Consider the following 12,479-nt stretch of genomic DNA (forward strand, 5'->3'; position numbering starts at 1 on the left):
AAAAAAGAAAAGATGATGTAAGTAAAAATGGATAGTTCAGAAAAACAACACGATGAAGTTCATATATAAAATACAACCTGACTTGGTGGAAAAAATAAGGTATATATTACACTGTTAGAAATGACAGAAAGAGACACACAGGACTAGCACAGTAAAATGCCTTGATACAGGTTCAAATCAAACAAAAATGTGAAGTTAACGGCATAAGGGGCACATCGAACACATGTGAAGTTCGCAAAGCAAACATAGACGGCAGGGAGGTTCACATTTAAATCCTTGAGCAGTTCACATGACAGTAATTTTGCAAACCCAACTTTAAAAAATGAACAGGCAACCTAATATGAAGTTCACATGACAACATAGACAGCAGGAAGTTCACCTTACAGCAAACAAAAAAGTTCACATCTAATCCTGATGAAAGTTCACATATCAGCACATGAGGTAAATTAAAAAAAACAAGCCATTGCAGATGCCAGAGCTTCGCTCATACAACATATACAGCATGTGAAGTTAACAGCATAAGCAGCACATCTAACACATCTGAAGTTCACAAAGCGACATAGGCAGCAGGAGGTTCACACTTAATCCTTAAAGCAGTTCACAAGCAGGTAAAATTGCAATCCAGCTTTATAAATGCCTATATGAAGTTCACATGACAACATGGACATCATGAAGTTCACATTTCAGTAACAGAGAAGTTCACATCTAATCCTTATGAAAGTTCACATATCAGCACATGGGATAAATTAAAAAACAAGCAATTGCAGATGCCAGAGCTTCACTCATACAACATATACAGCATGTGAAGTTAACAGCATAAGGAGCACATCTAACACATCTGAAGTTCGCAAAGCAACATAGCCAGCAGGAGGTTCACACTTAATCCTTAAAGCAGTGCACAAGCAAATAAAATTGCAACCCAGCTTTATAAATGCCTATATGAAGTTCACAGGACAACATGGACAGCAGGAAGTTCACATTTCAGTAACAGGAAGTTCATAGTTGACACATATGGAAGTTCGCATATCAGTGCAACGGCTAAATCTCAGAACCAACAAAATACAGAAGGAGGTTCACATTTAGCACACATGAAGTTCACATGCGAGTAAAAATATTAGTAAATCATATACACCTACCTGATTCTAATGCAAGCAACACTTTGTACAAATCTACAACATCAAGCACTCAAACAAAAAATAAATATGAAACATCTATTTACAACAATGTGGTGACATTGAAAACCCTAAAATCATAAGCACATAAGCAACCAAAAAAACAAGCACAACCTAAAAATCGCGCGCATTCACAGTAAGAGGTGGGCAAGGGAGGGGTGCGAGAGGGAGCATACCATCGAATAAGTTCGGAGAACCACTATCCATTGACGGCGATAAAACAATGTTTCTAATAATCCAATGTTTCATGGAATGATAAAACACATGGAGATGGATTACCAAATTAGTTCTTTATAAGAGTAAATATATAGTTATAGTTTTTTTTGTTTCCAGAAACATCTCCATACTTACATACCTAAAAAAAGATATTCGGGTTTGCTATATCTAAATCACATGACTTTAGTTAGGAATCAGTTGATTGTTCAGCCGTTAGATGTACATTGTTCTTTAAGATTCATAACAAAAGAGAAGGGAGGGGCTCAGATATTATCGACTAAGAAGAAACCATGTTGCTTAAAAAATTAGGCACTTGAGATATGGACACACCCATAGATATTTGGCACCCTGGTAACCAGGTCGAGGGAACGGGGAGGGCTCAGGCCCGAGGGGATCAGGGAAGACTCCGAGACCTCAGACGGTCTTTGCCGGCGGCGCCTTCTACCTGCTCCTATGCTTGCTGGCGCCCCACACGCTGAGAGGGAGGGACATGTTGGGAGAGGTGACTATCGACGATGGCGGTTGCCAGCGGCAACCACACTAGCAGAGAAGGAGAGAGATGTGAGGTTCATGGAGGGAAAATGAACGATGTTGGCCCGTGGTTGCTGGCAGCGGCGGCACTAGAGAGGAGAAGAACATGGCCAGCGAGAGAACCGTCGGCACATAGATGATTTGGGGTGGGGGTGGGGAATAGTCCTGGCCATCAGGCCGAGTTTTTTCAGGCCGGCCCGAGGCACGTGAAAAAAGCACGGCCCATAGCACGGTACAGCCTGGGCGAAATCGTGTCAAGCCAGGCACGAAGCCCACCATGTCCCAGGCTCTTTTAGGGATTCTAGCCCATGGGCCGGCACGAGCATGGCACGCAAAGCACCAAGACAAGCACGGTACGGGAACGAGCCCGACACGGACGCCCGGCACCAAAAGCATGACACGAAAACAAGCCAATTTTAATTTTTTACAATATTTTTTATGTGTTTTCAAGTGTGTGTTTTTTAATTTTTACAAAAAAATTCCTTAAAAACGCCCGGAACGGGCCAAAATTTCCCGAACGGGGCCGAAACAGCCCGAACGTATACAGCTCAGGCCTTCGTGCTTTCAGGCCGTTGGGCCAGGCCCAAAATGACGGCATGCCAGGCCTTTTTCCTAAATCAGACCCGTGGGCCAAACCGGCACGGCACGACTTCATTTCTTGTCCGGGCCGTGCCGAGTCGGTCTGATGGCCAGGATTAGGCTAATTTTAAAAAAAATCATTTTTGAAAATAATACGCGTTTTTTAGAATTTTCAAAAATAATATGCCCTCAATCTGGGCCAGGCCGACCGAAGCCGATTAGTTCCAGTTGGTATGGGCGAAGCTGATTAGTTCCAGTTGGTATCGCCCAAGCTGATTGGAACTAAGTAGCTTGCCCAAGCTACTTAGTTGGATGATTAATGCATGTTTAAATGGACGTAACTTGTGTTTCGTCCACAAACTCAACAATTCGACTGAAATTAAGGCACAACTGAAACTAAGAGAGCAAATTAACAGAAGCTGGTTACAGAACTGAGGCACGATTGGACTGAAATTAAGTCACGATTGAGGCACAATTGGACTGAAATTAAGGCATGATTGAATAGAAGCTGGTTACAAAACTAAGGCACGATTGAACTATTTGCTCTCTTAATTTTCAATTTCAGTCCAATCGTGTCCTAGTTCTGTAACCAGCTTCTGTTAATTTGCTCTCTTAATTTCGGTCGTGCCTTAATTCCAGTCGAATTGTTGGGTTTGTGTACGAAACACAAGCTACGTCCATTTAAACATGCATTGATCGTGCAACTAAGTAACTTGGGAAGCTAATTAGTTTCAATCGACTTGGGCGACACCAACTGGAACTAATCAGCTTCGCCCAAACCAATTAGTCGCCAACTGGCCCTAATCAGCCTAGCCCATGCCGAGGGTGGCTTAGTTTTGTAATTCTTTTAAAACGCATATTATTTAAAAAAATATTAAATAATTTTTATTATTAAAAAAATCAGTCAGGATTAGTGGGGAATGAAATGGGAAAGGAAGAGGATAACGTGGAATTCGAAATGCGCCCCTCGGACGAGGTCAGACAGACTTGGAAACATGAACCCCGTCGCTTGTCTTCGTCTTCGAGCGAGCGCCGCCACCCCTCCCTTCCCATCCCGCTGCCGAGCAGCGCCCCAGCCCCCTCGCTCCGTCTCTCGTCTTCCTCCTCGTGCGAGCGCCTCCACCGCAGGTATCTATCTCCACTCGTTTCTCTCGCTCTCGTCACGCCACGAACAGATCCCGCCCTTTAGCTCCCCGTTTCATCTCCTTAATATTCGCCAATTCGTAACTGAGGCAAAAATCAAGGTACCGGGTCCTCTGCCCTTGGCAGAGAACGCTGTCGAATCGCAGCAACCACCGGTGTCTTTGGCAAAGAGTCTGGCCTCTCTTGCCGAGGAATCGACCCTGGCTGCCCAGAGGCAGCGGAAGCCCCTATCAAGGATGGAGCAGAAGAGGCTGGCCGAGCTCCGGATAAAAAAGAGGGTCAAAGCACAGTATCTGAACGGAAAGTTTTATGATCTCATGGGTAAGGTTGTGGCTACTGCTGATACGTTGGAAGATGCTTACGACATTGTCCGGCTGAATTCTAATGTCGACCTAGCATCTGCTAGGGATGATGTTTGCTTTACCGCATTGGCGGAGCAACTAAGGAGCGGCGAGTTTGATATCGCAGCAAACGCTTTCAAAGTTACTGCAAAGAGGCGAGGAGGGGAGCACCTTGTTCTTCCGCGGTTGAACTTGAAAGTTATTCAGGAAGCTGTTAGGGTGGTGCTTGAGGTTGTGTACAGACCTCAATTCTCCAGGATATCACATGGTTGTCGCAGTGGGCGAGGATATCACTCAGCTCTGAGGTTCATATCCAATGAAATTGGGGTTCCAGATTGGTGCTTTACTGTCCCCTTGTACAAAGAGGTAGATCGTAATGTAGTCTCTAAGCTCATTTCACAAATACAGGAAAAGATTGTTGACGACTACTTAGTTACATTCATGCATGATATGTTTGATGCAGAGGTGGTCAATTTGGTATTTGGAGGGTTTCCCAAGGGCCATGGAGTTCCTCAAGAAGGAGTACTTGCACCTATCCTGATGAATATATATCTTGACAGTTTTGACCATGAAGTATTTAGGATTTGCATGAAGCACGAAGGCCTTTGTTCCGAGGCAACAAATGTTGCAGACAATCAGGGTTCTAGTTTGCGTCTCTGGTTTAGAAGTCAACTGAAGGACAGGGATGTAAATTATGAAGAGCAAAGAGAGGGTTCGCCAAACATAAGACTATACGCTTGCAGATACATGGATGAGATTTTTGTCGCAGTTGTGGGATCCAGAGACGTAGCAGATAATATTAAGTCTGAGATTGTTGATTACTTAAGAACATCACTTTACTTGAACGTTGATGATGGGTTGTATCTTATGCCGGTAAAAAAGAACTCCCGGGGGTTACAGTTTGCTGGTACTGTAGTCAGAGTGACATCAAAAGAAAGTGCTGCTCTGAAAAGTGTGCATAAGCTGAAGCAGAAGGTCAATTTATTCGCTTGTCAGAAGCAAGAGATATGGGATGCTATGAATACTAGGTTAGGAAAGAAGTGGTTGGCATATGGTTTAAGGAGGATAAAAGAGTCTGAGATCAAACCACTTGGTCTGAGCACTCCGTTGCTGGATCACATTGCACAATTCAGGAAAGAAGGGATGAAGACAGATCACTGGTTCAAAACTTTACTCAAGGTATGGATGCAGGACATCAATGCCAAAAATGAATTACATGAGGAGGTGCTCCTTTCAAAATACATTGCTGAACCAGCACTTCCGCAAGAACTCAGAGATGCTTTCAACAACTTTCAGAAGCAAGCAAAAGACTACATCTCATCAGAAACTGCTGCTACAAAAGCACTGGTGTCCAGCTTAAAGAACACGGAATCAATCAATACCTGCACTGATGGCACTGCCATTAAGATTCACGCACCTCTTAGTTATATCCAGATGTGCCTCAATCGCTATGGTGTAGTTAATCTTGAAGGTTTCCCTAGACATGTTTCAGCCCTTGTCTTGCAAGATGATGAGCTAATCGTCAGTTGGTTTTCAGGAATAATTCATCGTTGGGTAAGATGGTTCTCTGAGGTTGACAATTTTAAAGAACTTCAACTTATGTTAGTTGAATCAGTTAGGAAATCCTGCATCAGGACACTATCTGCAAAGTACCGGATGTATGAAAAACTGACAGAAAAGCGGTTTGAACTTGATGATTATGGCATTCCAATGGTTGAGGACTTTGAGGCAGTGATGGCACAGTTAGAGTCCAGTTCTTCTTTGGTTTCCAGTGATGAAGCTCTGATGTATGGCATTTCTAGTAGTGGTTTATGTGTGCTAACCCTCTCACGAGTTAGTGTCTCTGCTCTGAAATTCAACTGCTTTGTCATGGGCTGCCAATCTTCATCACCAAGTATGTACATTATTCATGTGAAGGAGAAACAGCGGTTTCCAGGATGGAGGACAGGTTTCTCATCATCAATTCATGGGAGTTTGAATGGTAGACGACTTGGGTTGTGCACCCAGCATGTTAAAAATCTATATTTAGGACAAATATCCCTTCAGTCAGTTGACTTTGGTGTGCTGATTAGATGATTCCTGAGGTTCTCAGGAGAATGATGGCTTTCTACTGGTATATAATAGTATATCCGTTGTTTGTAAGTTCTTACATGGCTGCAGCTCGATTATATCATTTTGTGAGGGAAATGCACTGAACATTCTTGCATATTGTTAAAAATAAAATGAACTTTCATTTTGGTACATGGGAAGCATATTCCCAGAAACAACTATTCTAAGTCTATGTTTCTGTATTGCTTTTCTTTTCAGGATGAGCATAAGGAATTTCTGACAGTAATACTACCAGTCTACCACCGCCTCCTTAATGTGTGGATAAGATCCACTTTTCAGTATACTTGCTGATAGTTAATAGCACAGTTTCTTTATGCACTGCCGCATGGTATTTTTCTTGGTTTAATGCCAGTCTTTTGCCATTCTATTTGTTTTTGTATATGAGGACAACTGTTGTTTGTATTTTCAGTCATTCATATGATGTCCACATAACAACAGTTCCTTTTTTAGGAAAGCTGTGGTGTTCCTGTTGTCCTTAAAAAAAATTATCCATCAGGAGAAGATTTCTCTATTTTGTGATAGATAGTTGCACCATATGATGGCGGCTATCTTTGAATCGGCGTTCCTTAGCCGATGAGACCATAAAGTAAAGTCTTCTAAAATGTTCCTAATTGTTACATTTGGTGGTAGAGATATACGACGAAAAACAATACTATTTCTTGAGTCCCAAATCTTCCATAGGATAGTGAACACCATGGCCGGCCACAGAAGTGTAGGGACGGCAGCATCTGGTGGGTTTGACGTCCAAGGTGCAGTATGAGATGAGGGGAACGAAAGTCCCAGCTGATTCCACACAGCCCGGCTTGATTGACATTGGAAGAACAAATGGTCATTGGTTTCCGGTGCATGATTGCAGCGTGGACAAGCATCTTCAGTGATGATATGTTTCTTGAGGTTTCTTCGTGTATTTAGTCGATCACAGTAGAGAAGCCAGCCAAATATTTTCACTTTAACTGGCACATGGCAATGCCAAATTGCTGCCACATCCAGGTCATGGACAGCATCTGGTACGCCATGTGGTGACGCGCGTTAATTAATGTTTTTCCGTAAATGCACTGGTACCAGCATTCCAGCAATGCATTGCTACCAATTTATGTCATTTGGTTGAAATAAATGGGGGTATCAGTAGATCGTTATCATCTCAGTTTCATGCTGTTAGATCTAATTGGAGAAACTAATTGACTATTCTTTTTTGGAGAATAAGAGGGGTTTCGCCCCTGTTCCATTCATCTCATGATAAACAAAACAAGCTGTTCGTTCTGACTCGGAGGCGCACAGTTTAAGCAGCGGCCAAATATGTTGCTCCTACTGTTTTCTCTTGGTGATTAGCTGCGATCATAGCCAACAAGTTCACCTTACAGCACCCAGACAAATCGCATGGACATGAATAACGATGAAGTCAAAGAACAGAGCACATATCAATCTATTTTAGATTTTCTAGTTTGCTCCCACATTTATATTGAATTATAATATCCACCGGACATTATATTATCCTGACATGCTATTATAATGCAATTATGCAGGTACTACCAGTCGACTAGTTGGTTATATTTCACTCTGTTCCTTTTGCTGTATTTGTGATGCACAAACTAATCGCATGGAATCTACTCCCTCCATTTCACAAAGGTTGGCGTATTTTGTTTAGTTAAGACAAGACTTTGACCAATGATAACTCTATTAATATGTGTTTTTACATACATGAAATTTATATCAATACATTCGTCTTTAAAAGTTTTTTCTAATAAACATGATTTTGTATCATATATGTTACATATTAATAGTGTAATTTTTGGTCAAAGCCTTGTCTTAACGAAACAAAATACGCCAACCTTTGTGAAATGGAGGGAGTAAGAGAAAGACCATGCACACCCTATGAAATGACAATTGACAACCAAATAATCTATTCCAAAGCATTAAAGCAGGGATATAGAGTGACAACACTGTCATCTTGCTACACTATTGGTTCACTCATATGTACTGGCAGTTTGACACATTAGCTGTATGATAAGTTCATAACTGGACATATCTGTCAATTAATTCTGTGATATGTATGTGTGAAAACAGAAATGAGAAGGGGAGAGGAGTTCGTTTTATCCCCAAGAAAGTTTGATTTAGAACAGAGCACATGTATTCAGTTTCATATGGGGGCAATTACAGACATGTATTGATTTCGAATCAATGGACATTCACAAAGGTATATCAATCTGTACAACTGTTTTCTGCTTTCATGCTTCTCTACATGCCCTCCATCTAAACCATTCATGGTGGTTCTTGTACACTTATGTCACATTTGATTTCTTCTTAAGATGATTATTTCATGGAGTTGATTATGCTACCATGCCATGTCAGAAGTTAACTCAAGTGGCCCAATTATTATTCAATGTAGTACATTACAAAACATAAGATAATAGTTATACCGAAACACCACAAGAGAAATAACATAGGCCACAAAACTAGGACTCAGCATAAGCACCCCTTTTTTTTACCGAAAATCAGCATAAGCACCTTATTCTTAGTTATGGACTGGTGTCCTCCTACGAGGAAAGCGATTGTAATCCCTGTTAAGAAATTTGAGAACTTCATCACTGGCCTCTAGCATTTTGTGCTTCCTGTCATCATTATTTTTATATAAGGTGCTGGGAACAATGGAGTCTTCCAGTTCTGTTTTGGAGCCTGAACTCGGATTCCTGGATGGCAATATTCGGATATGTCGAGGATTTGGAACATTCAGTACTTGCCCTGATATGCTTCCTTCTAGTTTTATGCTGCCCATGGATGGTCGTGCCTTCATCCTGGAGCTACCACTATCCTGAGATATTTTGCTTTGAAATTAGCAGTGGCCTATATTCCGTTGGTTAGTCAATATAAGATAATAGGGAAAGTTGAAGACAGGTGCTCATGATGACTTTCTTGGACAGATTGTCTATATTTGAGAAACATCGGTCAAATATAGAGTGCATGTGTTCTTGAATATCAAAGGTTACAAGTATGCATGTCTCACTATGTTATTTGGCATTCTGTAGAGATTCTGGATCTACCTAACACTTTTATATTTTTCCTCATAGACGCACATGTCCATTGTTGCTTCTTTTCTTTTCTTTTGAGATGGTACTCATAGCAACAATGAATTTTGAGATGGTACTCATATCTTAGTAGGTAACTAAGAGAAAACATGTATGGCATGTATGGTGTCCTGGAAGGAGGAAAAGATCACCTTTATTACACTGGAAGGAGCACATGAATTTGTTGAGTTATTCTTAATATCTCCTGCATTTAGAACAAGAGAATATTCAAACCGGTTAGAAAACTTTAGTGTACCATTTCATGAGTTATTCCTTTTATTTGTTGAGGAATATTTGTGGAATCAAGCTGCAGAGGTAGAAAGATATGAAGAGATATATCTAATACAGTTTTCTTTTGACGGGATATATCTAATACAGTTGGAGCATAAGCGTTACCGTTTCTTAAGTAGGAACACTGATATTACTATTATGACACAGGGGAAACACAACATGTTACTGCTAGTCATGAGTAAACACCTATATCTAGCAAGGAAGGTCATAGCTGACAAATATAATAACCAACCAAAAGAGAAAAGAAAACAAGCTAGGAGCTAGCTCTAGTTACTTGGCTGTACCCAATCTAATTCTAGTTGTTCTTGGGTGGGTGGTTCCGTGGTTGACGGTAATCAGCAGTGAAGGGTATGTGGCCATCAAAATAAGTCCCTGGATGAAGTTTTCTACTTCTAAAATAACAGTTCATACTCAAATCCTTCCTTCCTCCATGCCCACATTTCCCAGCAGAATGTTTTGCACCTGAGCTTGGTATGCTTCTAGCATCATTTGCGTCGGCAGTTCCAAAATCCATCTTTCGTACTGTCGGCACATTGTTTCTGATTTCCTCATCTATGTTGGTCTTCTCAACAGTGAGCTCCTACGTATCAGTAGTAACTTTATTAGGCATGAGCCCTGGATAGTGCATTTCATAAAATAATTACAAGTTATGCCAGCTCTTACAGTTCTTACCAGCTTGGTTTCTACTCCTCTCGTTGCCATCAGCAATTCTAAGAACAGACAGTAAACACATCAGTGTTTTTTCATCAAAAAGAGTATACCAGTGTGTCACACACATGCAATTAACACCAAGAACTAAAGGAGGAAATGAACTTGAATGAAAAGCTTTGGCTCTAGCATGCACATGCAAAAAAAAGAAGTAGCAGTGTCTACCTCTATGGGCAGTGGTGCCGAAGGACCCAATGGTGGCCAATAGGATGACCATCCAAAGCAAGAAGCTTACACATTTTAAAGACCGCATAACTAATGGTGGCACTGTTCTTTGGTATGTCTGTCTTGTAACTGACAGGAAAGGGAAGGAGAAAGCACAACACAAAACGGTGGATTTATAGTGCCGTGTCGACATTGAGAGTTCGACACCCCATTGGTCAAACTCTGACTTGAAGTATCTCCTGTGCATAGAATGCCGCATTTGTACTTGTAGTCCATATAATAATCTGAGGACTCAGAATTTTCTTATTGCCTTGAGTATATTCATGTACTTGGAAGTAATCAAAGTTTGTCCCTTGTTCATCTGCCAGCCAGTACTTCCCAAGGATCTGCCATTGCTTGAGATAGAAGATTTTGAGTACCTTGGGCGTTCTGCACTGGGTAGCAAAGTGTAGTGGCCAACTACTAGAAAGGTTTTCGGTGACCAAGGCTACAACCTAGGGCTTCACCTCTCTTTGACCTAAAATAATGCTCTTTTTTTACTCTGAAAATAATGCTTTTTGGTGCCCCCACATGTACCTTAAAAGTTAAAATTCATATTGATGCATCAGACTCCCAGATGATGACCGAAAATAACTGATGGTGCGGCGAACCACACGCCCTCACAAGATCATACTGGTGTTACGCGGCTGTTGTCGGTGGCATTGAATGGGGTGGGAGCTTAGGAGTGAACGCTCGTCGAATCCATTTGCAGTCGATTGAATTTGGTCTGTGTTCAGAGTTGAACATACACGGTTAGGCTTTCAAGCGTGGACTAACTTGAAGGTTCCTCTTTCCAGGTGCTGATCATGGAAAATGACTCTTAAAGCATTGACAGGACGCCAGCTTGAGCGTTGGTACTGCTGATTGAAGGCCCTGGCAGGCCCCTGGTCCTGGTGCGAATATTCATGTCGTACCTGGAATGTATTCCCTCAGACAATCGAGTGGGTCTTCTCAGATTCAAGCTGTGCCAGCTGCGTGTTCGTGCGGTCGCAATTCACATTACATGAAAGGTTTAGAAAGGTGGCATTGCGTTCTTGTTTGTCTACTCAATGAGCCTACAGAAAATGGAAGTACTTTCATATTTGATGGTATACACATTTGATTGAACACTGAGGTAATGAGGTCTTTTTGAAAACATGATGGAGCAGATTCAAAGCTTTCCACGAGTGAGGCGATAATTTTGTACTTACTAGCTGAAATGCCCGTGCGTTGTAACAGAACAACAAAATAAAATGATATATTCAAAAACATGTATCAAAACCTCTTTTCGCTCTTCTTTAACGATCACCAAATATCCCCTTTAAAAAAGGTTTATTTCGAAGATTGTGTCTCCATACTCTAGTCTCTCAAAATAGAACAATACACGTCCTTTTGAAAATTATATAACATCACCCGGTCAAAGAAGTTTTGAGACGGAATCACTTAATTTTTTTAGTTCTCTCCACTATCTCACTTCAACCGTTAAAACAAAGAGTTAGAAGGGGCAACAAATTTATGTTTTGGTAGCTCGATGTTCGTTTATGAGTATAGACATTTGATTATTTTGTTGAGTATGCCTATTCTGATTTTCATGGTTTTCTGAAGGAACTTATCAATATTAGATTAAATCAAGCCTAATTAATAAACTGGCAGTGCGCGTGTAAATTTTTTCCCATTATTTGATCGAGTTGTTCGGCGGATCTGGTTTGTGGTCCCTTCAGACGACTTGACATCGTTGGCCTCTCGGCTATCTGTTTGCTCGTAGTCATGTCTCTGCGTGACGGCTGGAGTTCGTCTTATATGGCCGGCCAGTATTAAATGTGGCAACTCGCCCACGGATATCCGACCCAAATGGGTAGAATATGGGTCGACGTTTACGCTCATGAGAGATGGGAGAAGGCACTCGCCCGCGGATATCCGACCCAAATGGGTAGGATATGGGTCGACGTTTATACCCATGGATACCCGATGGGTCGCCCAGTTAATATTTTAATTAAATAAATATAATTTTTATTATATAATTTGTGGACTCTTTGATATATTTTTTAGCGAAATGTGGACTCTTTGATGAATAAGGATTAACGGGTGAACCCTGCTGTAAAAAAATAAACAAAGACCAAGTGCAAAATTGGCCTAGCACCCCT

General features: G+C 41.4%; 2 protein-coding genes across 14 annotated transcripts; one reads left to right on the plus strand and one right to left on the minus strand.

Moving 5' to 3' along the window:
• The first annotated feature begins 3,450 nt into the window (after positions 1-3,450).
• On the plus strand, positions 3,451-11,616 carry LOC106865894 (nuclear intron maturase 4, mitochondrial). Of its 12 annotated transcripts, none has more exons than XM_024456484.1 (5): positions 3,451-3,626; positions 3,768-6,120; positions 6,290-7,717; positions 8,156-11,081; positions 11,154-11,616. In XM_024456484.1, the coding sequence occupies exons 1-2, from the start codon at positions 3,494-3,496 to the stop codon at positions 6,056-6,058; spliced, it is 2,424 nt and encodes an 807-aa protein (XP_024312252.1). In that variant the 5' UTR covers positions 3,451-3,493; the 3' UTR covers positions 6,059-6,120; positions 6,290-7,717; positions 8,156-11,081; positions 11,154-11,616. The 12 variants fall into 12 exon arrangements, with proteins under 12 accessions (XP_024312252.1, XP_024312250.1, XP_024312243.1 ...); XM_024456482.1 differs by having other exon boundaries at positions 3,451-6,120; positions 6,290-6,419; positions 7,615-7,717; positions 11,154-11,513; XM_024456475.1 differs by having other exon boundaries at positions 3,451-6,120; positions 8,156-8,285; positions 8,725-11,081; positions 11,154-11,493.
• Positions 8,444-10,449, minus strand: LOC100841694. 2 transcript variants are annotated; one of them, XM_010229178.2, is made up of 5 exons: positions 10,318-10,449; positions 10,117-10,154; positions 9,907-10,024; positions 9,306-9,358; positions 8,444-8,900 (listed from the first exon to the last, which is right to left on the minus strand). In XM_010229178.2, exons 1-5 carry the CDS (start codon positions 10,403-10,405, stop codon positions 8,604-8,606), a joined length of 594 nt encoding a protein of 197 aa, XP_010227480.1. In that variant the 5' UTR covers positions 10,406-10,449; the 3' UTR covers positions 8,444-8,603. The 2 variants fall into 2 exon arrangements, with proteins under 2 accessions (XP_010227480.1, XP_024312254.1); XM_024456486.1 differs by having other exon boundaries at positions 10,108-10,154.
• Positions 11,617-12,479: the final 863 nt, after the last annotated feature.

This window comes from Brachypodium distachyon, chromosome 1 (genome assembly GCF_000005505.3).
Source record: "Brachypodium distachyon strain Bd21 chromosome 1, Brachypodium_distachyon_v3.0, whole genome shotgun sequence".
NCBI lineage: Eukaryota > Viridiplantae > Streptophyta > Magnoliopsida > Poales > Poaceae > Brachypodium > Brachypodium distachyon.

Excerpts from the sequence above, each read along its gene's own strand:
- LOC106865894 (XM_024456474.1), top strand. The coding sequence starts at position 3,494 with ATGAACCCCGTCGCTTGTCTTCGTCTTCGAGCGAGCGCCGCCACCCCT.
- LOC100841694 (XM_024456486.1), bottom strand. The coding sequence starts at position 10,405 with ATGCGGTCTTTAAAATGTGTAAGCTTCTTGCTTTGGATGGTCATCCTA. Across the intron at positions 10,155-10,317 it reads CGGCACCACTGCCCATAGAG|AATTGCTGATGGCAACGAGA; the intron begins GTAGACACTGCT and ends GTCTGTTCTTAG. Across the intron at positions 8,901-9,305 it reads CTCCTTCCAGTGTAATAAAG|GATAGTGGTAGCTCCAGGAT; the intron begins GTGATCTTTTCC and ends AAAATATCTCAG.